Below are 25965 nucleotides of genomic sequence, written 5' to 3'. Positions count from 1 at the left end.
GAGTGGTTCTCTCCTGGGTCATTGAACATCCTGAAGATTTTACCGTATTTGGCCACAGAGTGACAGACGGAGGAAAAAAAAAAAAAAATCTGTTTAATGGTTTAAAAAAAAACAAAAAAAACACAACAATGGTACAAGGAAAAAAAATAATATCAATAACACGTCACTGCTGTACGTCACCACAGTCTATCTAATGTCACAGCAGCAAGTCAGGTAATCCCAGGAACAACAATGATTCCGCCTCGGCCCCCCGCATGATAAAGCTGATCTCACAGAGACTGCTCCCCCGCACCATGGCACCTGGCTCTCCCACCATCAGTTGTAAATGAAGTTGAACCTGTGGAAGAGATTAGACGTTAATGTGGGGCGTGATGCCACGGAGCACCATCAGTAATACGCGGGCACGCTACATGGAGGCAGAAAGCCAGCTTACCTACTAAGGAGCTGCGGAAGGCTGGAGATGATGGGGCCGTAACCGGGGGCATTGTCGTACAGTTCAAACAAAGGGGCTGCAACAAGTTTGTAATTTTTCGGAACTGCAAACAGTGCTAAGAGGAAAAATACAAAGAAATGTTACAAAAATCCCATTCTATTTACTGATGAAAGCAATGTAAGCAAGGTAAGCAATGTAAGCAAGCATAAACCTAAATATAAGGACTTAACGTCACATACGTGCCATCCAGATATGGAGCATCGTTGCATGCCCCCGGTCTGACGCCAGACCACTCCGGGATTATAGAACGCCATATTGGAACAGCTTCAAAAGTCTGATTGAGGACTCTGATCAGTTAAAAAGCAATAGGATGTCATTACTCATGCGACCACCAGGGGGCACTTAAGCTTATTGCGTTATACTGAGACATTAGGAGCAAAGTTCCTTAAAGGGGTTGTCCACTACTAGTGCCAACACCTGAGAGGAGTATAAGGTTTATTATTTTATCGGGGCCAAGCGTGGGGTATGAGAAGCAGTTGTCCAAGTAGTGGCCAACTTCTTTAAACAGTTGACCACTACTTTTTATTTTATCCTTAGGGTAGGCCATCAATATTTGATCAGTGGGGGGCGGGACCCCTTCCGATCCACTGTTAACCGGCACCAGACGGAAGTTCTCGGATGCTGGCAGAACACAGAAGCTCCATCAACACTATAGTGGCCATGACCGGTACTACAGATCCACCCCCAGACATTTGATCTGCAGTACCGCCTGTGGCCACTATGGAAATGGCAGCACTGTTGTGCTCTGACACCAGTAACAGCTGATGGATGAGCGGGTGAGGGGTGTCCCATCCGCACTCATGACATATTGATGGCCTATCCCAAGGACAGTAGTGGCCAAGCCTCTTTAAAAACTTAAGATTACAGACAATTTTCATTTTTTTTCCCCTCCATGAGCCATCATTTTGTCATTCTTCCGTTGACACAGCCATATGAGGTTAATTTTTACCATACAATGCATGGGGGAAAAAAGAAAAAATCCAAGTGCTTCGGATTCCCCAGGTCAGTACAATGACAGCGATACAAGATTTGTGGAATTTTTTGTTTATTATTTTAGTGACATGAAAAAATGTTGACGTTTGTATAAAGGGTTTTATATTTTGATACGTCTGACTTTTACCGACACCATTATCAAATTTTATTTTATTTAACATTTTAAATATATTTTAAAAAATAGTTATTTTCATTTATTTTGATTGTTTATATACTGCAATATATTATACAAATAGAATACAGCAAAAATCATGTCTCCTATGACGCACGGCCGGGCGTCAGGAGTACCAAGATGGCAGTGATGGGAGCCTTTAGCAGGATCCTACTGGCAGCGCGCGTCGGGGCATGGATATTCCTCTGCAGCAATTAAAGTGGATAAACAGCAGTGACCGGAGTGAGCTCCTATCACTGCTGTTAGTGACAAGTGCTGGCCTATGAGGGGCTCATGAAGAAGACCGACCTGGTCATAGAAAGGAATAATAACGTGGAGGTGATGCCCAAACCTTGGAAGGAATGATGTAATAATGCCCAGACTTCTCCCCGAGGACTCGATACTTACCTTTTTCCTGAAGTTGCACCAGGAACAACTTCTTGTGTTCTTTTGGCTTTGTGATGTGTGCAGGAATATATGGATACTGTGGAGAGAGCAGATACGAAAAGCACCGGGTCACAACGGCATATGTTCTCAGGCTGCACCCTTTCATTTTAAGGTTTTAAGACAAACCTGTGGTGGTTCGAAGTTTGGCCTCCACCAGTTCCCAATGCAGTCATCAATGACCCAGTCCTGCTGCACCCCGTCCTGCCGGCCGAGGATCTACAAAGCAATGAGGCCTGCGCTCAGTCAACGGACATACACATAAAGTAGCAGAGAAGGTGAAGACATGGCCGTACCCCAGGTTCACACTCACTCCTTCTGGCATATATTTTGTGGGTATATAAGAGTTTTGGATTGTGTGGGGTTTTTTGTTTGTTTTTTTTAGGGAGGTGTGGTAATCAAAACATGACAATTCGGGTGGTTGATTTTTCTTTTTACAATATATCTACTACAGTGGGGAAAATAAGAATTTGATACACTGCCAAATTTGGAAGTTTTCCCACCTACAAAGAATGGAGAGGTCTGTAATTTTTATCGTAAGTAAGTCATCTGTGAGAGACAGAATCTAAACAGAATATCCAGAAAATCACATTGTAGGATTTTTACATAATTAATTTGCATTTTATTGCATGAAAGAAGTATTTGATACAATAGGAAAACAGAACTTAATATTTGGTACAGAAACCTTTGTTTGCAATTACAGAGGTCAGACATTTCCTGTAGTTCTTGACCAGGTTTGCACACACTGCAGCGGGGATTTTGGCCCACTCCTCCATACAGATCTTCTCCAGCTCTTTCAGGTTTGGGGGCTGTCACTGGACAACATTGATTTTCAGCTCCCTGCAAAGATTTTCTATTGGGTTCAGGTCTGGAGACTGGCTATGCCTCTGCAGGACCTTGTAATGCTTCTTACAGAGCCCACTCCTTAGTTGTCCTGTCTGTATGTTTCGGGTCATTGTCATGCTGGAAGACCCAGCCATGACTCAACTTCAATGCTTTTACTGAGGGAAGGAGGTTGTTGGCCCAAATCTCTTGATACATGACCCCATCCATCCTCCCTTCAATACAGTGCAATCTTCCTGTCTACTTTGCAGAAAACCACCCCCAAAATATGTTTCCCCCACCATGCTTCATGGTTGGGATGGTGTTCTTGGGAGTTGTGCTCATCCTTCTTCGTCTTCCAAGAATGGCGGGTGGAGCCGATACCAAAAAGTTCTATTTTGGTCTTATCTGACCACATGACCTCCCATGTCTCCTATGAATCATCCAGATGTACATTGGTGAACTTCAAATGGGCCTGGACATGTGCTGGTGTGAGCAGGGGGACCTTGTGTGACCTGCAGGATTTGAATCCATGACGGCATAGTGTGTTACTAACAGTAAATTTGAGACCGTGGTCCCAACTCAATTCAGGTCATTGACCAGGTCCCCCCGTGTAGTAATGGGCTGATTCCTGACCTTTCTCAGAATCATCCTTACCCCAAGAGGAGATCTTGCATAGAGCCCCAGACCGAGGAAGACTGACAGTCATCTCGTGTTTCTTCCATTTTCTAATAATCATGCCAACAGTTGTTGCCTTCTCACTAAGCTGCTTGCCTATTGCCTATTGTCCTATATCCTATAGGCCATCCCAGCCTTGTGCAGGTATAAAATATTGTCCCTGGTGTCCTTAGACAGCTCTTTGCCCTTGGGCATCGTGAAGAGATTGGAGTGATTGATTGTGTGGACAGGTGTCATATTATTATTATTATACATTTTTATAGCGCCATTTATTCCATGGCGCTTTACATGTGGAACGGGCAATTATAGACAAGCACAATAAACATGAGCAATACAAGGCACACACAAGTACAGGAGGAGAGAGGACCCTGCCCGCGAGGGCTCACAGTCTGCAGAGGATGGGTGAGGATACACTAGGAGAGGGTAGAGCTGGTCGAGCAGCGGTTCAGCAGACTGAAGATCACTGCAGGTTGTAGGCTTGTGGGAAGAAGTATGTCTTCAGGTTTCTTTTGAAGTTTTCCATGGTAGGCAAGAGTCTGATATGTTGTGGTAGAGGGTTCCAGAGTAGAGGTGATATGCGAGAGAAATCTTGTATACGATTGTGGGAAGAGGAGATAAGAGGGGAGCAGAGAACGAGATCTTGTGAGGATCGGAGGTTGCGTGTAGGTAAGTACCAGGAGACGAGGTCACAGATGTATGGAGGAGACAGGTTGTGGATGGCTTTGTACGTCATGGTTAGGGTTTTGAACTGGAATCTCTGGGCAATGGGGAGCCAGTGAAGGGCTTGGCAGAGAGGAGAGGCAGGGGAATAGCAGGGAGACAGGTGGATTAGTCGGGCAGCAGAGTGTAGGATGGATTGGATGGGTGCGAGAGTGCTAGAGGGGAGGCCAGAGAGTAGGAAGTTGCAGTAGTCAAGGCGGGAGATGATAAGGGCATGCACTAGAGTTATATACAGGCAACGAGTGCAGAGTAGGGGAGGCTTCTTAACAAAGAACTAACAGGTCTGTGAGAGCCAGAATCATTGCTGGTTGGTCGGTGATCAAATACTTATTTCATGCCATAAAATGTAATTTAATTATTTAAAATTCATATAATGTGATTTTCTGGTTTTTATTCTTAGATTCTGTCTCTCACAGGTGAAGTGTACCTACGATAAAAATTACAGACCTCTCCATTCTTTGTAGGTGGAAAATTTGCAAAATCAGCAGTGTATCACATACTTATTTTCCCCACTGTAGCAGAACTCATTGGGCTGAGCGTTCCTGTGCGCTCTATGAGAAAGCCATCAACTGGTACGTGAATCGGCAGTGCATTTCTGGTAGAACAATGCGTTCAGCAGTCCGAAATTGGACATGCCTGACTGACAGCTCTCCTGACCATCAGTCGGCCAGCACCACATACACATTAGGCAGTCGGTCGTACCCACTGGTATAGGCGGGTTCAGCCGACATTAGTCTAATGTGTATGGAAGCGTTAAGCGCCAAGATGGTGGTGGAAATCCATCGGCACCCTGCAATCAAGTTGTGGCTGGGGTAATGGGCGCCTGAACAGACTCCCCACCAGACTCTGTCAGAGATTCACAGTGGTATGAAGTGGTTAATGGAAATCCGTCACCAGGTTTTGCCACCAAATCTGAGAGCAGCATGATATAGGAAAAGGAACCCCGATTCCAGCAATGTATCAATTACTCAGCTGCTTGCTGTAGTTTTGATAAAAATCACTCTTGATTATCACTAGAGGACTAATAAACCAGCTACCATGTAGTCCACCCTGCCACCACTGCTGATTGGCAGCTTTCTGCCTATGCACAGTGTACACAGAAAGCTGCCAATCAGTGGTGTGGGGACGGGGTTATACAGGGCTCAGCATTTTGAACTCTGCTAGATCTGCAGCAGATAAAACTGTGATTGTACCAAACCTACAGCAAGCAGCTCAATAAGTGACACATCGCTGGAATCAGGGTCTCTGGGCCTACATCATGCTGCTCTCAGATGGTTTAGTAAAAACCTGGTGACAGTGATTGGAGCCAGACCTAAAACCAGAGATTTGTGCTAGATATTAAAATATAAAATATGGATTTTTATGATGGCACCTGACAAAATACAAAAGGAGTGACCGTTCCATTGAATAACCCTAACTCCAAATTCAGGACCGAACCTCTATGAAATGATTACAGGACCACACATGACACTTAAATAAAACCAAAATCTTATATGTTCCCCTACGCACCCCCATCTATAAAGGAGTAAAAATGGATCCATACCTCGGTCATGAGGCGCTTTAACCCTTCCACTTCATCCTCTCCAGGGTTCAGTTCTCCCCCAGGCCTGGAACGAAAAGGTCAAGGTAAATGGGTCGTCTCCTATCGGACCTTTACAGTATATCCGCTTGCGTGACAATTTTAATAGAGGGGTCTGCACATAAGTGACCACCTCCCCACTGACAGAGGGGAACCTAGCAGATATTCCTCCTCTGCAAGGAGTGGCCATGGATCTATGCAATGATGGACGCGGCACCAGTCCCACTGAAGTGAATGGAGAACTGGTCATACAGGTGCATCAATGCTCCATTCACAGAGATTGGGACACCCATTTGCAGACTGGATAGGGGACATATATATGAGACTGCGCTGCACAGACTTGTCACTTGTGTACCAGGGGTGTGGAGGGGATGTGGAAACCCCCCCTGGAAAGTCAGAATAGGGTGAACTTACAGCTTGAAAAAGGTGGTTCCCAGCTGCAGTAAGAGCACATGGGGCAATCGGTGCTCGTGGACGATCAGGACGCCCTCCACCGTGCGCCTCATTCCAATCTTGTCAAACTCCTCTCGCATCCGCTGGAACCGCGCAGCCACCGAGCTGTCCTTCTCATACAGCGGCTCCTTGGTGCCAAAGGTGTAGTTAGTCAGAGGATACCTGGGGACACAGAGCAGGCGTAGCATATAAGCATAAGGACACATCTTATTACACTACTCATCTTTTACTGGGCTTAGGATGAATCTGTCGCCAGGTTTTTGCTGCCATATCTGAGAGCAGCATGATGTAGGGGCAGAGACCCTGATTCCAGCAATAGATCACTTATTGGGTTGCTTGATAAATCTGCATCAGTTCTGTGAATGCTGAGCTGTGTATAATCCCGAAAACATCACTGATTGGCAGCTGTCTCAGCTGTGCATAGGCAGAAAGCTGCTAATCAGTATTGGGGGCGGAGTTGAACAAGGAGACAACTAGTCCTCTAGTGATAATCTCCTGCTGATAAAATTTGCGCCATTATTGCCGGGGGGCATAATTTTGAAACGGAGGAGCACAGAAGAAAAACTGTTCTAGTGGCAGCAGCGTCAATTGGAGGGATGACACAGATCAAATAAAAAAAGAATCCAGTGAAAGCTCCTCTTGAAAAGACAGCTGATAGTATAGTCCAGAGCTGAACTCGCTATTTTGAGCTGAAATTTACTTTGCAGAGTCCTTACTCTTGTGACTGGCATTTCAAAAAGTGTCGCCCTTATACCGGGCACTGCTCAGTAATCTGATGTCCGTGTTATCAAAGATAACGTTTTAATGGATGAGCTGCTACACTGCAACACTCAGCAGAAATGTGAATGCAGCTCTGGACTATAATGCAAGCTACAACTTGGAACTGGAAGAAGTGCAGTTCAGTCTTGTATCCAGGGTCTGTGCATCCTCATCACCTCCACTCTGCAGCCCCCTGGTATAATGGGAGTTATACCTTCACCACTGGAGAGGTTGGAGGGGAGGAGGTGGGAGACTAACCGGGCATCAAATATGGAACACAACGTCATCCCCAAAACTGTCCACAGCTCTCACCCCATGTGACAGACATGAAATAAACACAGTAAGGGCTTTTCCAGGATTTGTATACTGATGACCTAATCCATCAGATGGGCCACCAGTATCCAATTAGTGGGGATCGGACACCGGGCACCCGACCCATCAGCACAGTGATGGAGCACAGTGCTGTACATCCTATGCCCGATACTGTGGCTCAGTCCCAATCAAGTGTATGAGACAGAGCGATGACATTAGGTGCAACTGCAGGAAAAGAGATGCGCCCCAGAGCATGCAGCATTTCACAGGAGACACAAGAAAATCACACGGCTCTGCCCCATCATCGGCACGCACGGCTCTGCCCCATCATCGGCACGCACGGCTCTGCCCCATCATCGGCACGCAAGGCTCTGCCCCATCATCGGCACGCACGGCTCTGCCCCATCATCGGCACGCACGGCTCTGCCCCATCATCGGCACGCACGGCTCTGCCCCATCATCCGCACGCACGGCTCTGCCCCATCATCCGCACGCACGGCTCTGCCCCATCATCCGCACGCACGGCTCTGCCCCATCATCCGCACGCACGGCTCTGCCCCATCATCGGCACGCACGGCTCTGCCCCATCATCGGCACGCACGGCTCTGCCCCATCATCGGCACGCACGGCTCTGCCCCATCATCCGCACGCACGGCTCTGCCCCATCATCGGCACGCACGGCTCTGCCCCATCATCCGCACGCACGGCTCTGCCCCATCATCGGCACGCACGGCTCTGCCCCATCATCGGCACGCACGGCTCTGCCCCATCATCCGCACGCACGGCTCTGCCCCATCATCGGCACGCACGGCTCTGCCCCATCATCCGCACGCACGGCTCTGTACACAGGTGTCTGTAGCCCGCACTCACAGGTTTATGGCCCGCTCCAGGGTCAGGGGCTTGGTCTGCTGCAGGTACTTGTTTCCAAACTGAGTGACTCCTCTGGGCCAGCCGGTCTGAGAGCGATTGGGAGGAATGACCGACATCCTGCTGGCCCCAAACAGATTCCCGGCGCCAAGGAGCGGAACAACGAGAGCGCTGAATGCGGGAGCGCCACTTCCGGTTGAGGCCGGAAGTTGTCATGGCGCTGCGACGCTTTGTGGGGGAATCATGGGAATTGTAGTTCTGGAGAAAAGCTTTTCAGTAGACTAGAGTTCTTTTTGCAATAGAAATGAGCGGAAAGCGGCGGCAGATAGTCCAGCAAGGCGGAGGGAGTAAGAAGGGCAGGCTGGCGGCGAGGCCAGAGCTGTCAGGTGCCCTGACGGGACAGGCTGGACGTGAGGAGGCCCGGGGAGCCTGGGAGGAGAGAGCGGCTGCCGGCTGTGGTGAGTGGGAGCACGTGTGCTGCAGTCTGAGCCTGAAGGACAAGTTTATAATTATATATATATACTGTATATTACACACAGTAGATGGCAGTAGTTGGGTCCCTCTAGGTTGCTGCCAGCTCTGAGCTGATGACACTGCTGGGCATCTTCCCATCTTGATGCATGATGTGACTTTCATCTGCTGCACTAAGTTCCTTGGCCGATCACTGCATCTACGGTCCACAGCGTTGCCAATTTCTTGAAACTTCATCAAAAGAGCCCGACCAGCATTTCTGCATTGATTTCTGATTGATTTCCTTTAGGCCCTGTTGTCGTGGACTCCGTACCCTTCCAGCATTGCATCATCCGTTCCTTCATCGAGAACTCCACGTTTCTTGATGGGTTAAAGGAAGAATTGCTGAACTTGAGGTTCCATGAAAAATCCAATGATCTGTACAAATTCCAACAGGTAGCAGCAATGTGTAGAGCAGTTTTTTCACCCAATATGTCATGATGTTTATTATTATTACTAGATGGTGGCCCGATTCTAACGTATTGTGTATTCTAGACTATGCATGTCCACATAGTATATTGGCCAGCCACGTAGTATACAGCACAGAGACACGTAGTATATTGCCCAGCTACGTAGTATATTGCCCAGCCACGTATGTCACAGGTTAAAAAATAAAAAATAAACATATACTCACCTTCTGAGGTCCCCTTACAGTCCTGTCGCCTCCTTCTTGTGCAGGACCTGTGATGACGTCGCCGTCACATGACCGTGACGTCATGGCAGGTCCTTCTCGCAGACCATCCTTGCCACCAGAACCTGCCGCTTGCATGGAGCGGTCACCAGAGCATCGCGAGGAGCGGGAAAGGCGGCGGAAGGTGAGTATATAATGATTTTTTATTATTTTTAACATTAGATGTTTTTACTATTGACGCTGCATAGGCAGCATCAATAGTAAAAACTTGGTCACACAGGGTTAATAGCGGCGGTAACTAAGTGAGTTACCCGCGGCATAACGCGGTCCGTTACCGCCGGCATTAACCCTGTGTGAGCGCTGACTGGAGGGGAGTATGAAGCAGGTGCCGGGCACTGACTGCAGGGGAGTAGGGAGGGACTAATCGGACTGTGGCCGTCGCTGATTGGTCGCGGCAGCCATGATAGGCAGCTGGCGAGACCAATCAGCGATTTGGATTCTATGACAGACAGAGGCCGCGACCATTGAATATCCGTGACAGAAAGAAAGACAGAAGGACAGACAGAAAGACGGAAGTGACCCTTAGACAATTATATAGTAGATGTTAGTAATGGTATTTCCTGTTGATCAGGGAATGCTGCCATCTCATGGCCAAACTGAATATTGCAATATTTTTAATTTTTTTTTTTTATTTATAGTTTGCATAAGAAATACAATAGCTGTCACAGACTCGCTTACAGGAACAGTGACAATTAAAGAGTGCAATTTTGGCCACCAAGACTGATAATGGGTTCTGTGGAGGTCTCGCACCAATACACCTATTCATAGCCCAACAGTGATGAAAAGACAACCTTCTTTTGTCCCTTGATTAAGACATAAATCATTTTAGCAATGTATGGGAAGAATGCCCTAACGCAAAGGGTGAAGTCTTAGGCTGCCGTCACACTAGCAGTATTTGGTCAGTATTTTACATCAGTATTTGTAAGCCAAAACCAGGAGTGGAACAAATAGAGGGAAAGTATAATAGAAACACATCACCACTTCTGCATTTATCACCCACTCCTGGTTTTGGCTTACAAATACTGAGGTAAAATACTGACCAAATGCTGCTAGTGTGACGGCAGCCTTATAAATGAATCCCTTACTGCTACAGACTCCTTTTTCCTTAAATTAATCTCTTGTTTTACAGTCTGAGGATCTGAAGAGCAGAAAGGAGCCGCACATCAGTGCTCTACGGTGCGTCGACTATTTAATATATTGGAGATCTTTGTTACTGATCACTGCTTTTCTTTACAAAATCAATGAAGCATTCTGACTTTCGACACATCTACAACACTCCATTGTGTCCAGTGTTGGTGTCCAGTGCTCCCTCCACTTTCTCTCCTCCTCTCTGTGCTGTTTGGTGGCCGCCTTGGATTACCAATTAGGAGATTTTGCACCCCTCTGGGTTTGATACTTGGCATTCCCAGCATTTATCTCTGGATAATGCCATATATGTCTATAGTAGGGGTACCCCATTGATTAATGTAGCTTCATCCTCGTTGCATTTTGTGCACATTTCTTCCTAGTGATGTAACTTGCTTGGTCACAATCTTGTTCCAGGGACATCCTGTTTGTAGATTTTCGGCAATGGCTATCAGAAGTGACAGGGGTGAAGCTGGAGACAACTGTGGACATATCGTGTGCGCAGTACAACTACACAGGTAAGCGTTGCCTTTGTTTGTTTCCCCTTCCTTTTTTTTTTTTTTTTTTTTTTTTTTTTACCTTCTCATATAAAACGTCTGTTCTTTCAGACACTCTACTGTGTCACGATGATGAACTGGAAGGGAGGAGATTTGCTTTTATCCTGTATCTGGCTCCGGAGTGGTCCGAGGCAGACGGGGGGACTCTGGACCTGTACAGCACTGACGGTACGTCTCCCCTTCCCAGATTGATCTGAGACTTTTATCCACAGGTTGTTTGTGTTTCTGCAGCTTTCCTACCTACATCAGATACTTGCGATGACAGCCAGTGACCTACTTAAGGAGACCCCCTGGAGGTCCCTCCCTTTCCATGTACATTTATGCAGTATGTTGCCTTTAATTCCCTATAATAAAGGTTACTCTTTCATGGGGGTCCCATCGTTGACATGTGTTTTTCAGGGTTTTTGACTCCTTTTTATCTCCATCAGTCTGGAGAGAACAGGACTTTCCTAATGCATCCTGTCATAAAGCCCACACATAATGATGGGGGCTCAGGTGGTCACTCTTCGCTAAACCTTACAGCTTCCCTGGGGTTTGGCTAGACAATGGATGCAGAATTCTATAGTTTTGACTACCCTAGAATATCGAGCCAAGTTGAACGGTGGTAACTTGTTAAAAATAAATAAATATTCCACGTTCCAGACCAGTAGGAGGAAAATTCCTGAAGGACAGCAGACCCAAGAAGGTCCTTATAATTCACGTGTGCAAAATGAGCGCACAAGATCCTCCTGATCCCTACAGCCCCCACTCCATGCCGTTTTCACCCTGGTATTCCTGCTCACCTATTTCGGCTCTGTACAGGAGTGTCCCCTTTATATTAGAGTATTTTGAGGAGCGCTGTTTTTATAGGGAGAGTACTGATGACTTCATCATGGCTGACTGATGTATACTCTGCCCACCTGTCATTCTTTCCCAGACAGGACACAACCCGGATCTATTGTAAAGTCTCTTGTTCCGTCTTGTAACACGTTGGTTTTCTTTGAGGTCTCTCCGGTCTCCTTCCATCAGGTAGGAAATGCAATTTCCCACTTCCTTTTGCTCCCTTACCCCCACCTCCAGACTATTTTTCTTGTTTTGGAGCCTATTTTTGATTTTTCAGGTTTCTGAAGTTTTATCCGAGGACAAGTGTCGTCTTTCAGTCAGTGGATGGTTTCACGGATCCTCTTTGGCGCGACCCCCACGGTCTCTGGACCCTGCACCTATCCGAAATTCCCACATCCCTCTTGATGTAATAATGGAACGTTGCGCTGGAGCCCATTTAGAAAACTTTAGAAAAAAAAAAAACTTTTTTTTTGTTTTTCTCCTCTCTTCCATAGCATGAAATCCTGTATGAGTGGATAAATCCGGCGTACCTGTCATTCGAGTATCAATCACAGATTCAAGAGGAATTTGAAGACTCGTCGGAAATTTCTTTGAAAGAATTTCTTAAGGTTTATCTGAGCCCTGTGGATACATTGGAAATAGTCCAATGTCCTAATATCTTTCAAACCTGGGGCCCCATGTGGTGACGATGTAGGCACTTTAGAAACCCCCTTCCCTTTGAGGTGGCTTGTACAGGCCAGGCCTGATTTGTCACTCTTTATCCAGAATTCTTCTTCTTTCACAATCTCCATCAGACCATTCCCTTCCTATGTGTTTATTGCAAGGAGAAGCCAGTTTAGGACTGGAGTCAGTTCCAGGCCAGGGAAGACTGGTGCACGAATCTTCCACTAGCTCAATATTTCCAGACGCAGGTGATAAAGTGCTGCTGTACAGAACGCCATTCCTTCATGCCAGAGAATCCTGTATGCTGGAGATGTGGCTGTGATCAGGGGACCTGCCTTCATACCTGGGCATGCAAAATTTTCTCTTTTTGGATGAACGTTCAGCAGGTGATACACAGGGTTACATGTCTTGCATTGGACCTTGGGCTGTAGCAGTTGCCTCTTCATCACTACTCCAGCACCTGGTGATCGCAGCTTGGATGTATTCCGCTTTGGTTGAAAAATGATTATCCCTCAATCTCTTTTTAATGCCATGGATCTGGAGAACCTGAAGTCCTCTGCAGAAGACAAATTCCATGAAACATGGTGTCTTTTCATCGGAGATCCAGTTTGAGGGTTGCCTAATGCTAGCAGTTACACTACCCTGGTGTCCCCAAGATGTATTTCTAATGTTATCCTACTCTGGGTTGAAGTAGCAAAAGTTTTTTCCTTTTGGGTGCCTACTAACGTACATTTTTCCTCCGTGGAGCATTGCCCAGACTGTCCACAATGAGTCCGTCACCCCAAATTCATTGTGCAAAAATGTTTGACCTGTTGAATGCTTACTCTACTCTTTCTCTAGCATTGCCTCCAGTTTAATGGGTGTTTTCCAGTGTCAGAAAAAAAACCCCTGCGCTTTACTCACCCTCTTTGGATCCAGCGCTGAGTCTTTACTGCTGCTCCTGGGTTTTGTTATTCTCTACAGTGCTGCAGAGAATCTGTGTGCTCAGTGGCACACTGCAGCAAGTCAAATGGTGTTTTCTGAAACCGGAAAAAACCCTTTTAATGCATTTTCCATGGCGTGATGCCCATGGCACCTGCTATATACCACTGCACCAAGCAGGAGGAGTTCTTCACGTTATAAAAATGTAGTTTTATGATACTACTCCGTGTCATCGTGCAGGTGAGGAGAACACTAGAGAGCTTCACATTTGGGTCCCAGAAAAGTAGGATTTGAGGAATGAACGATTTGGGATATCCATTAAAGGTTGAAAAATAAAGGAATTGAGGCAAAACCTATTCTTGTCTGGTTTTTAGGAGGAGAAGTTCGGCGCTGTGTATGCAGCTTTGGAGACCCACCACATAGATTGGGAGCTGCTCGGTCCTCCCAACAGAAGGTGACGGAATTATTAGATTCTGATTTTGTTTAGTTTTGTTTTTTAACTCCACTTCCATTATCTCTGTCATCTAGATGTTATAAGAAGGCAAAAGGAGAATTACCCGAAGTGCTATCCGCCTGTATGGACCTTCTGCGATCTGAGGCTTTCTTCCTGTTTCTCTCCAACCTGACTGGTCTGAAACTGCATTTCTTGGCTCCGGATAACGAAGACTCTGAAGGTGAAGGTTCCTCTGGAGACAATGCAAAGTCCTTAAGAGATGGAGCGGGGCCGGCGGATCCTACAGCTCAGTCAGAAGGTGCGTGCATGAACGTGCCATTCTAGTTTGGCGTCTGAGGTGGAGGCCGTTGTGTCGAAAACATGACAAAAAAAATTCAAACTTTGAGTTTTTATGCCCTTAAAGCAGATATTTATGATCTGTCTTCTGTGGTGTAACTAACATTTCCCACAGGTCTACTTCACATTAGCATCATTTTTGAAACATCATTTTTTTTTGTTTTGTCAGGAAATTAGAAATGTTGAAAGTTAATCAGTAATCTTTTCATTTTCCCAGCAAAATTTACAAAACGATTATGCAGGTTCCGATTCTGTGTCTGTATGATAGTCAGGACGTACCAGTACGTTAAATGTCTGTAAGGGGTTAAAGGAGTTGCACTGAGTTTGGAAGTTATCCCCAATCCATGGGTTAGAGCAGAGCTGGTAAAACTGCGACGTGCGAACCGAGTCAGCCGCAGGGTTGAAACTGTGGCCCACAGGCTGCACCATGCCCTCTCCCGCCACCACAGTGGTAAATACATTGGTGGAGGACGGGGCTGTCGCCTCCTTCTTCCACCAGTCAACGTGTGCAATAGGCAGCAGATGCAACGCCATCAATTCAGTGTGTCTGATGTACGGAGAGTCAGAGCATCGGGGGAACGGGAGCAAAGTGTGTGTGTGTTGTTTGGTTTTCACATATGTGAGCATGTATATAGGGGGTTGTGTGGGGACTCATACGGTAGATAGGGGGATGTCCGCATACTTGATGCTGCTCAATATTAAGTGACATTTTAATATTATATTTAATATTGAGTAGGATTAATTTCAGCCTATTAGTTCGGCCTACACAACAGTAACTGTCTCATGTGGCCCCTCAGGAAAATTACTTGCCCACTCATGGGTTAGAGGATGGCTTTCCTATTGCCGAGACATCCACCACTGCTGAGAATGGGGATCTGAAGAGCCTCATGTGAATGGTGGTCGATCATGTGCTCTGCCAATGGATATCTGTGGTGAGCAAATAACTCTCAACCTTGGTGCAACGTCCCCCATATAGGATTTGCACACCATCTAATGTGTGTATGGGAAGAACTTAGATGTTAGCTGAATAACTTAACCTTTAATAAATATTTTTTATTTTTTTTTCTTCCGCGTTTCTATTTTTTTTTCCTTTTTAAAGGTGGCAAGGTCCCAACGTGCACTGGGGAACTGAGGCATTGGAAGCATGGGCACTATACCATGATACATGACCAAGATCCCGAATGGCAGGAGTTGGCTCTAGACCTTCTGTTGTTCTGTGGATGTGAAGGTCAGTACTGTGTGTGTGTGTGTATGTGTTTGTGTGTGTGTTTGTGTGTGTGTATGTATGTATATAGCTTCATGCCTGCTGCTGTATGACAGCTTTACACTGTGTGCAGAATTTATTAGGCAAGTTGTATTTTGATCACATGATACTTTTTGTACATGTTGTCCTACTCCAAGCTGTTCAGGCTTGAGAGCCAAGTACCAATTAAGTAAATCAGGTGATGTGCATATCTGTAATGAGGGGTGTTGTCTAATGACATCAAAACACTAAATAAGGTGTGCTTAATTATTAGGCTGGAGTCCCACACAATGTATATAAAATCTGTCCGATTTTGTCTGCTGAGAATCGCACAAATGTTCTCTGTATGGTGATCCGTATCTCATCCGTATGCAATGCCAGGATGTGTTTTTTTTTTTTTTTTTCTCATCCGTATGGTGAGATTTTCTCACACACTTCCAAAATGAGCAAATAATGGCTGAGCCAATTTCCTGTCAGCTGCCCAATGCTTGAGAATTTCTCACAAGTCACAATGATGGTCCGTGTGCTGTGCGATATATATATATATATATATTTTTTTTTTTTCCTCACACCCATAGACTTGCATTGGCGTTTCTCAGCTGAGATGCGCGGACAATCGCAGCATGCTGCGACTTCACTCGCATGCGTAATACGGATGCGAAAAATAACAGATGATAGGAGCTGCCCCATAGATTAACATTGGTCCGAGTGCTATGCGATTTTTTTTTTTATTTTTTTTTTTAATCGCTTAGCACTCATCCGTATTACAGACTAGTGTGACTCCAGCCTTAGGCAACTTCCTTTACTTTGGCAAAATGGGTCAGAAGATAGATTTGACTGGCTCTGAAAAGTCCAAAATTGTCAGATGTCTTGCAGAGGGATGCAGCAGTCTTGAAATTGCCAAACTTTTGAAGCGTGATCACCGAACAATCAAGCGATTCATGGCAAATAGCCAACAGGGTCGCAAGAAGCGTGTTGGGCAAAAAAGGCGCAAAATAACTGCCCATGAATTGAGGAAAATCAAGCGTGAAGCTGCCATGATGCCATTTGCCACCAGTTTTGCCATATTTCAGAGCTGCAACGTTACTGGAGTAACAAAAAGCATAAGGTGTGCGATACTCAGGGACATGGCCAAGGTAAGGAAGGCTGAAAAACGACCACCTTTGAAAAAGACTGGGCCAAGAAATATCTTAAGACTGACTTCTCAAAGGTTTTATGGACTGATGAAATGAGTGACTCTTGATGGGCCAGATGGATGGGCCAGAGGCTGGATCAGTAAAGGGCAGAGCTCCACTCCGACTCAGACACCAGCAAGGTGGAGGTGGGGTACTGGTATGGGCTGGTATCATCAGGCTGGTATCATCAAAGATGAACTTGTGGGACCTTTTCGGGTTGAGGATGGAGTGAAGCTCAACTCCCAGACCTAGGCCGGAGACACACTGGTGCGAGATACGGCCGAGTCTCGCTGGTTAAAAGCAAGCTGTGGCACCGGCACTCCGGAGCGGAGCGTGCAGCTGCATAGCAATACATGGAGCTGCATGCTCCGCTCCGGAGTGCCGGTGCCACAGCTTGCTTTTAACCAGCGAGACTCGGCCGTATCTCGCACCAGTGTGTCTCCGGCCTTACTGCCAGTTTCTGGAAGACAACTTCTTCAAGCAGCAGTACAAGAAGAAGTCGGTATCGTTCAAGAAAAACATGATTTCCAGGACGTCATCCTGACAGCACCCTGGAGGACGTCCTCCTCCCCTTGCTGGGACAGGAAACACACGAGTTTAAAAGGTCATGTCCCACCCCTAATCCTCAGTGTTTTTCCTGTCCCTGCAAGGAAAGGACACACGAGTGAAAAGCTGCAAGCTTACCAGAGCTCAGGGGGATCGTGCGGCTTGCCAATATCCTTCCCCCTGTCAAGAGGCTCAGGGCAGACACCCTCCGGTGGGGGGTCCCTCTGCTCCAAAGACCAGGAGTGGACGAGACTCCTGGTGGCAGCCGCTCCTCCCGGTGGGAGGCTCTCGGCTGTGGACGCCATCCACGCTGTGTGCGGAGCAGCGTGGTATCCAGAACAGCGTCTCTAGGCGGAAGTGACCAGGACGGTGTCACTTCCGGTTTTAGGCATCCGTTACAGTCACTTCCGGTAACACTGCAGTGAAGGGGGAAAGCGTGCGTTCCACTGTGGAACGCATATCGGCTGAAGCGCTCCTGTTCCGACGCTACAAGCTGCGGGGACCTGCTTCTCTCAGCGCTTTTGTTCCGACGCTACAAGCTGCGGGGACCTGCTTCACTCATCATGGATGCAAGTATGCCGGTCGAGGAGGTGGTAAGTGCGCATAGCGCAGACCCCTATCCGCAAGTAGGAGCAGGCTTACCCCAGCGCTTATCCCTATCTTATGTCATTTAAGGATAAGGGAACCCCTGCTGGCCCCTCTGGTCAGGCTAGGAGATCCGGCAAGGCCTCGGGAAAATCTGCTAGATGCCCTATTTGTAATGCGAAGCTCCCGGATTCCCACGGAAAGACTGTGTGCAGATTGTACGTCTAAGGTCGTGAGGGACGAACAGCCGGCATTACTGTCCGAGATGAGATCCCTTATACGTGAGGAGGTGCAGGCTTCTTTATCCAATATGGTGCAGAAGCCCAGTCCTATTCCCAGCCGCAAGAGGGCCAGACAGGAACGAGAACCAGAGTTTACTTCTGAGGACAAGTCTAATTCAGAGGACTTCGTCTCAGAGGAAGAGGGCGAGCTTCCGTCAGGAAGCCAGGACCACCAAAGAAAATATCTCTTCCGGGCGGAAGAGACAAATGATCTGGTGCAGGCGGTACGGTGCACCATGCAAATAGAGGAGACACCTAAACCACAATCCAGGCAGGACCTGATGTTCGGTGGACTTATGTCACGTCAGCAGACTGTATTCCCCGTTAGCGAGCACATTAAAGCCATGATAATGGAGGAGTGGAAGGAAGCGGAACGCCGGCTCGTGTTATCCAAGGAGTTTAAAGCTCGTCTACCATTTGAGCCGGAGGACATAAAACTGTGGGAAGAAATCCCTAAGGTCGATGTTCCGGTTGCGAAGGTGGCTAAAAAAACTGCCATACCCTTTGAGGACTCCTCAAGCCTGCGCGATCCCATGGATAGAAAGACTGACATCCTTCTGAAAAGAGCCTGGGAATCTTCCGCGGCTCTGATTAAAACCAACATAGCGGCTACCTCGGTAGCTCGCTCTATGTATCTTTGGATGGGTCAATTGGAAGAACACCTGTCCAATAAGACCCCGAGATCTGAAATCTTAAACTCCATCCCTATTATGAGGTCCGCCACGGCCTTTCTGTCCGATATGACTGCTGAATCAGTCAGATTCTCAGCTAGGAGTGGTTCTCTATCGAACGCGGCTAGGAGGGCGGTCTGGTTAAGATCCTGGTCTGGGGATAGTGCTTCCAAATCTAAGCTATGCTCAATCCCCTTCTCCGGAGCACGAGTATTCGGGCCCCCTCTTGATACTATCCTAGAGTCAGCTTCGGATAAAAAGAAGGGGTTTCCGGAGGACAAAACTAGGAAACCTCAGTCCTTTCGGAGGGGATTCCCCTTCCGAAGACAGACTGACTCTAGAGGAAGTAGATCCCATAGAGGATCTTATAGAGGCTCCCGTAACCAGGGCAATAGAAACAGAAGTTTCTTTTTCAGTCCCTCCTCAAAATCTAAACCGCAATGACGCCACACTTATAGGGGGGAGGCTCCGTCACTTCGCGCACAAATGGGCCTGAATCACTCAAAACAATTGGGTTCTTCGGACTGTGTCAGAGGGCTACCGTATCGAATTTTACTCTCCTCCGCCAGACAGATTTATCGCTCCTACGGTTATAACGCGAGACTCCCCAATGATGATAGACCTAAAGGACATGCTGTCCTCAGAGGTCATAGTGCCAGTACCACCTCGGGAAGTAAGCCAGGGTCATTATTCCTCCCTTTTCTCCATCGCAAAACCATCCGGGGAATCTCGCACTATAATAAATCTGAAGCCTCTGAATGCCTGGGTGAGGTACAAGAGGTTCCGTATGGAGTCTATCCGTTCGGCGATCCTTCTCATAGACCAGAATGCTGTGATGTGCACTCTCGACCTGAAAAGTGCCTACTATCAGGTCCCTGTCCACCCCTCGTCTCAGAAGCTTCTGAGGTTTGCGGTAGTTCTGCCATCCGGGACCTGTCACTACCAGTTCCAGTGCCTTCCGTTCGGGCTTGCCTCAGCACCCCGTATCTTTACAAAGCTGGTGTCCGAGATCGTCGCTTTCATACGAAGTCAGGGGATCATAATAGTCCCTTATCTCGACGACTTCCTCCTGGTAGCAAGAACGCCAGAGATTCTATCAGATCACAGGAACCGTACCATTTCGGTGATGGAAGAATTAGGATGGGTCATAAATTGGAGGAAATCCGACCTAACCCCAGAACACAGAAAAACCTTTCTGGGAGTGTATCTGGACTCGACGAACAGAATATCTCTCCTCCCCGAGCCCAAGCTGCAAGCAATACAGTCCCAGATCCGGATCCTTTCAAGGCAAGGAGGGTCAATAAGAGTGGCCATGAGAGTCCTCGGCCTAATGACGGCCTGTATCCCGTGTGTAAGATGGGCTCAGTTCCATTCCAGGCCGCTGCAGAAACTAATCCTGTCCAAATGGGACAGACGACTAGCTTCTCTGGACAGTACTTTGAGGCTAACTCCTCTGGTAAGAGAGTCTCTCCTTTGGTGGACAGAACCAGAAAACCTAAGGAAAGGAAAGGGGTATTATGGTCTGCCGAGCCCCACGTAGTAGTCACTACAGATGCCAGCGCCTGGGGCTGGGGAGCTCACTTAGAAAACAGGTTCCTTCAAGGAAGATGGCCGGAGGAAGTCACCCAGAGCTCCTCCAACTTCAAAGAACTGTACGCTGTCTGGGAAGCTTTGAAGAGGAACCGACACATCCTGGAAAATCGCCATGTCAGGATAATGTCCGACAATGTGACAACAGTCTCTTTCCTGAAGCATCAGGGAGGCGCAAGACACCATCTGCTTCAGAAACTGGTGGATCGGATTTTTCGGTGGGCAGAAAGATCGGTTCTTTCCATCTCAGCAATTCACCTGGAAGGGTCCCAAAACATCATAGCAGATTACCTCAGCAGAAGGGTGTTCCCAACAGAATGGGAACTGAACCAGGACATCTTCCAGGAGTTGTGTCTTCGCTGGGGGACTCCTTGCATAGACCTATTTGCAAGCAGGAAAAATTCGAAGGTCTCAAGATTCTTCTCACTGAACCCTCGAGATCTTCCGGAAGGCATAGACGCTGTGAGCCAAGTCTGGACGGAACCTCTCTCTTATGCTTTCCCTCCTCTGGCGTTAATCCCGGCTGTTCTCAGGAACATCAAACAGGATCAAGCCCGGGTCATATTGGTCGTCCCATACTGGCCAAGAAGGAGCTGGTTCTCCCTTCTACTACAGCTGGCAATAGCAGATCCACTAGAGCTTCCTCTCAGACCGGATGTCATCCACCAAGGCCCGGTTCTTCACCCAAACCCAGAGAAACTCCGTCTCTCAGCATGGATCCTGAGCGGCTCATCCTGAAAGCAAAGGGCCTATCAAGTCGAGTGATAACAACTATCAAGTCCAGTAGAAAGCCTGTTACTTCAGCAATCTACCTAAAAATCTGGAGGCGATTCTGTTTGGAAGGTGGCAGGTCTGAGGTTACGGCAGGCACTCCTGACTTACCCAGAATCCTAGATTTCCTTCAGGCTGGGTTTGACAAAGGTCTCAAACCTAGCACCTTGAAGGTGCAGATCTCGGTACTTAGCTCCTTCCTAGACTATCCCCTAGCCTCTCACCCGTGGATAGTTAAATTCATCAGAGCCACACAGAGGTTGCGCCCTACTATTAGGCATTTATCGCCTTCTTGGGACCTTAATCTGTTCCTTAGGTTCCTCTGTAAGGACCTTTATGCTTCTTCCATCGATATGCCCATTTCGGTCCTCACTCGCAAAACGGCATTTCTAGTGGCAATCACCACGGCTAAAAGGGTGGGGGAAATTCAGGCCCTGTGTATTAGGGACCCGTACCTCCAGGTTAGAGACGATTGCCTAATTCTTAAACTGGACCCCTCCTTTATCCCAAAAGTAGGAACAATTAAAAATAGAAACCAAGAAGTCGTGTTGCCATCATTCTGCGATAACCCCACTAATGCTAAAGAAAGGGAATTAAATTCTCTGGATGTCAGGCAGGCGGTCCTAGACTACCTGGCAGCTACCAGCTCTTGGTGTATTGATCCGAATTTATTTATTCTGTATGGGGGAAAAATAAGGGTAAGAAGGCCTCTAAGGCCTCTATCGCGCGGTGGATCACGTCCGTGATCTCGGAGGCCTACCAGTCTCAAGGGGTCCCTCCTCCAGAGGGTCTCCACGTACATTCTACCCGGGGGATAGCTACTTCTTGGGCAGAGAGGGCAGGGGCCTCTTTAGAACAAATTTGTAAGGCCGCGACTTGGGCTAGTGCCAACACTTTTTGTAAACATTATAAACTTGATGTTTTGTCTGGTCAACATACTGCGTTTGGGAGAAAGGTTCTCCAAGCGGTAATCCCACCCTGAGGAGGTGCTTTGGTACTCTCCAGGGTGCTGTCAGGATGACGTCCTGGAAAATAGGTATTAAGCTTACCGTTAATGATGTTTCCAGAAGTCCATCCTGACAGCACTAGTAGTTCCCTCCCTTGAATACTTATATCATGTTTGTTTAAAACTGGCATGCGTGTAACATGTTTCTTACATATGATGTAATATGTCTGGATTCAATGTATTATGTTTGAAGTCTTCATTAAACTTCTTTTCTGCATATCCTTGTAGCGGTTCTTGTTACAACACTGAGGATTAGGGGTGGGACATGACCTTTTAAACTCGTGTGTTTCCTGTCCCAGCAAGGGGAGGAGGACGTCCTCCAGGGTGCTGTCAGGATGGACTCCTGGAAACATAATTAACGGTAAGCTTAATACCTATTTTTCATGCAGGACAATGCTCCATCACATGCCCCCAACTACACCACAGCATGGCTGGCCAGTAAAGGTCTCAAAGAAGAAAACATAATGATATGGCCCCTTGTTCACCTGATCTGAACCCCATAGAGAACCTGTGGTCCCTCATAAAATGTGAGATCTACAGGGAGGGAAAACAGTCCACTTCTCGGAACAGTGTCTGGGAGGCTGTGGTGGCTGCTGCACGCAATGTTGGTCGTACACAGATCAAGCAACTGAGAGAATCTATGGATGGAAGGTTGCTGAGTGTCATCATAAAGAAAGGTGGCTATATTGGGCACTCATTTTTTGTTTTTTTTATGTCAGAAATGTTTATTTCTAAATTTTGTGCAGTTATATTGGTTTACCTGGTGAAAATAAGCAAGTGAGATGGGGATATATTTGGTTTTTATTAAGTTGTCTAATAATTATGCACAGTAATAGTTACCTGAACAAACAGATATCCTCCTAAGATAGCAAAATCTAAAAAAAAAACACTCCAACTTCCAAAAATATTAAGCTTTGATATTTATGAGTCTTTTGGGTGGATTAAGAACATAGTTGTTGATCAATAATAAAAATAATCCTAATACAACTTGCCTAATAATTCTGCACACAGTGTAGTTCTATATGGGGGTAAATCTATTACAAGATTTCTGACCCTTTTGAAAATGTTTTGTTCATAATTTGTAACTTCTGCCATTTCACTATTCTTCGATTTTAGAGTGGGAAGCAGAGTATGGAGGATTCACTTCTTACATTGCCAAGGAGGAAGATGAAGAGGTACCTGAGATTATTATTTTTTTTTTATAGGACTTAAATTCAGGAATGGGGAAAATGAAAAAAACAACAACTTTTCTTTTGGGGGTATTCTCAGAATTGAAAGTTATCCCCTATTCGTGGGAGAGTGGAGGTGACCTCGGCTGCACTCATGGCCTATGGGACTGTTGGACATCAGAGCATAGTGCTATGCAGTCCCATAGACAATGAATGGAGTAAAGGTCGAACAAATGCACCTCTGCTATAGAGCCCTATATTCGGGATTCTGAGGGGTCTTGGTTATCAATACTCCCAAATTTTGGGAATACCACTTTGAGTATTATTTTGGCTTCCCTTTCCTTAGTACTAAGCCCTTGTCTATTCCCAGCTCCTCACGGTCTATCCAGAGAACAATTGCCTGGCCCTCGTGTACAGAGACAGAGAAACCATGAGATTCGTGAAACACATCAACCATAGGAGTCTACAGCGAGACGCCAATCGCCCCAACCGCAGTGGATTCTGGGACTTCGCTTTTGCGTACTATGAATGACGAGTTGGACACATACATTTTAATTGTTCCTTTTATGAGGATTTATTGACCTCCTGTGTGTTTGATGAGTGGTGCTAATAAGACCGCACTGATCGTACCATGCCCCGAGGCAAAGAATGCAGCAGCACGGTTTGCTACATGTAAATATATAATGTAGAATTTCTTGAATTATTGAGAGTTTATAAAAGGAAACATTCTGGACTTTTTTCCTGATTAAGTCCATGCAAGTGTGAAGCAACACACAAGTTTGTGGCACGATGTGATAATAACCTGAGACACCGGCAGGCCGACTACATGCCGCAGTGAAAAAAATGCATGTTTCACAATTCCTGCAATACCGTGCATTCAAATTAACAGGATTGCTAAAGTTTCCTCACTTTTGGCATTTATCGCTGGTCATCAGGTTACTGTCACAGGAGTTAGATGAGAGATACTACTGACGTACTACATCCGCCAGATACCAGCTCACATACTCCTCACCTCGGTACTGTGCCCACAGCTAGAATTGGGAGAGTGCATAATACCTGGCAAGTGGCTACTAGATGCCATGTTGGTATCGCCTCAAAGAGGGGCGCTGGATAACCCTGAAATAGGAATGGTCACATGATGCCGATTTGATGAGCGCCGTGCTGCATTTTTCACACATTGCCGTCATTATGAGGCTGACACTGGGCAGAAAAAAAAAAGTAAAAGTTAAACAGATGATTATGCTTATGTCCTAAATCAATAGTGCACGTGAAAATAAGCAACTTTGTAATATATCTTATCAGAGAGATTTGCTTCTTTCTCTGCCAGAATTGATCAATAATTATCAAAATTCTTGGGTAAAATCTGTATTTGGTGGAGGCAGATTATCCCGTTACTAAGACGTGTAGCTGTAGAAACTGACATCGCCTGTGTGGATGGGAGGAGGAGCTAGAAGCAGAGTGCCTACTCCTCATCTACATAGAAGTCTATCCATAGCAATGGTCTTTCTCTCTGGCCCATCGCTGACGCTCTTCTTCCTGGCCCATTACAGCTGCAGGCTTGTGCCCTCTGCTCCTCCTCTCTCTTATGGCGCCATACTTCCCCTTCTCCAGCTCTCTGTTCTACATCCATCAGGTTATCAGTCTCCAGCACTATGGTTCCTGTTTTCTCCTCTAGGGGGTCTTTTTATTTTTTTTCCTTAATTTTTGTTAGGACCATTACCTCTCCAGGAACAGCTAGGCTCTGTTACTATAGGCATATGAACCTCTCCTCAGCAACCCCACACCCAGAAACCTTATATTTATATGCCTAAAATCAGGGTTTCTCGCAAGCGTCGTGTACCTCCTCCAATTCCACATTTTGCTTTACTTAACTGCAAAAAGAAAAGCTACAGGTCAACAGACGGCCCTCTGCCAGAAGTGCAATTACCTACAATGCAGGCCCCACAGGAGCCCCCCACTAGCAATGATGAGAGGCCTATTGCATGAGTTTTAAACTATATGGAGGACTATGGGCTCTATGTTATATAAAGGATTTCATCTGTGAATTATACTAACATGGAGATACATTATACTATATGGAGGACTATAGAGTACATTATATTATATGGAGGACTATGGACAGTGTATTATACTAACATGGAGGACTATGGGAAGTGATTTATAAATGGACATGCATTATATTATACTAGATGGTGGCCCGATTCTAACGCATCGGGTATTCTAGAATATGTATGCGTAGTGTATAGCAAAGGCCACGTAGTATATTGCGCAGGCCACGCAGTACATTGCGCAGGCCACGCAGTACATTGCGCAGGCCACGCAGTACATTGCGCAGGCCACGCAGTACATTGCGCAGGCCACGCAATACATTGCGCAGGCCATTGCGCAGCCCACGTTGTACATTGCGCAGCCCACGTTGTACATTGCGCAGCCCACGTTGTATAGTCACGTAGTATATTGCCCAGCCCTCTGCCAGAAGTGCAATTACCTACAATGCAGGCCCCACAGGAGCCCCCCACTAGCAATGATGAGGCCTATTGCATGAGTTTTAAACTATATGGAGGACTATGGGCTCTAT

The 25965-nt window shown here is 46.7% G+C and overlaps 2 protein-coding genes across 2 annotated transcripts; one reads left to right on the top strand and one right to left on the bottom strand.

Annotated features, from left to right (window-relative positions):
• Nucleotides 1-75: 75 nt before the first annotated feature.
• Nucleotides 76-8449, bottom strand: NUDT21 (nudix hydrolase 21). Its single transcript, XM_077288294.1, has 7 exons — nt 8275-8449; nt 6295-6495; nt 5845-5908; nt 2211-2300; nt 2046-2121; nt 434-548; nt 76-337 (listed from the first exon to the last, which is right to left on the bottom strand). The coding sequence occupies exons 1-7, from the start codon at nt 8388-8390 to the stop codon at nt 316-318; spliced, it is 684 nt and encodes a 227-aa protein (XP_077144409.1). The 5' UTR covers nt 8391-8449; the 3' UTR covers nt 76-315.
• Nucleotides 8450-8575: 126 nt separating this feature from the next.
• On the top strand, nt 8576-25262 carry OGFOD1 (2-oxoglutarate and iron dependent oxygenase domain containing 1). Its single transcript, XM_077288293.1, has 13 exons — nt 8576-8729; nt 9032-9177; nt 10602-10648; nt 11015-11115; nt 11206-11322; nt 12071-12162; nt 12254-12382; nt 12471-12584; nt 13935-14014; nt 14089-14312; nt 15450-15578; nt 23335-23393; nt 23758-25262. Exons 1-13 carry the CDS (start codon nt 8576-8578, stop codon nt 23917-23919), a joined length of 1554 nt encoding a protein of 517 aa, XP_077144408.1. The 3' UTR covers nt 23920-25262.
• The last annotated feature ends 703 nt before the right edge of the window (nt 25263-25965 follow it).

This window comes from Ranitomeya variabilis, chromosome 2 (assembly GCF_051348905.1).
Source record: "Ranitomeya variabilis isolate aRanVar5 chromosome 2, aRanVar5.hap1, whole genome shotgun sequence".
NCBI classification, from domain to species: domain Eukaryota; kingdom Metazoa; phylum Chordata; class Amphibia; order Anura; family Dendrobatidae; genus Ranitomeya; species Ranitomeya variabilis.
Note: the sequence above shows the minus strand (reverse complement) of the source record. Positions and strands in the feature narration are given on the sequence as shown.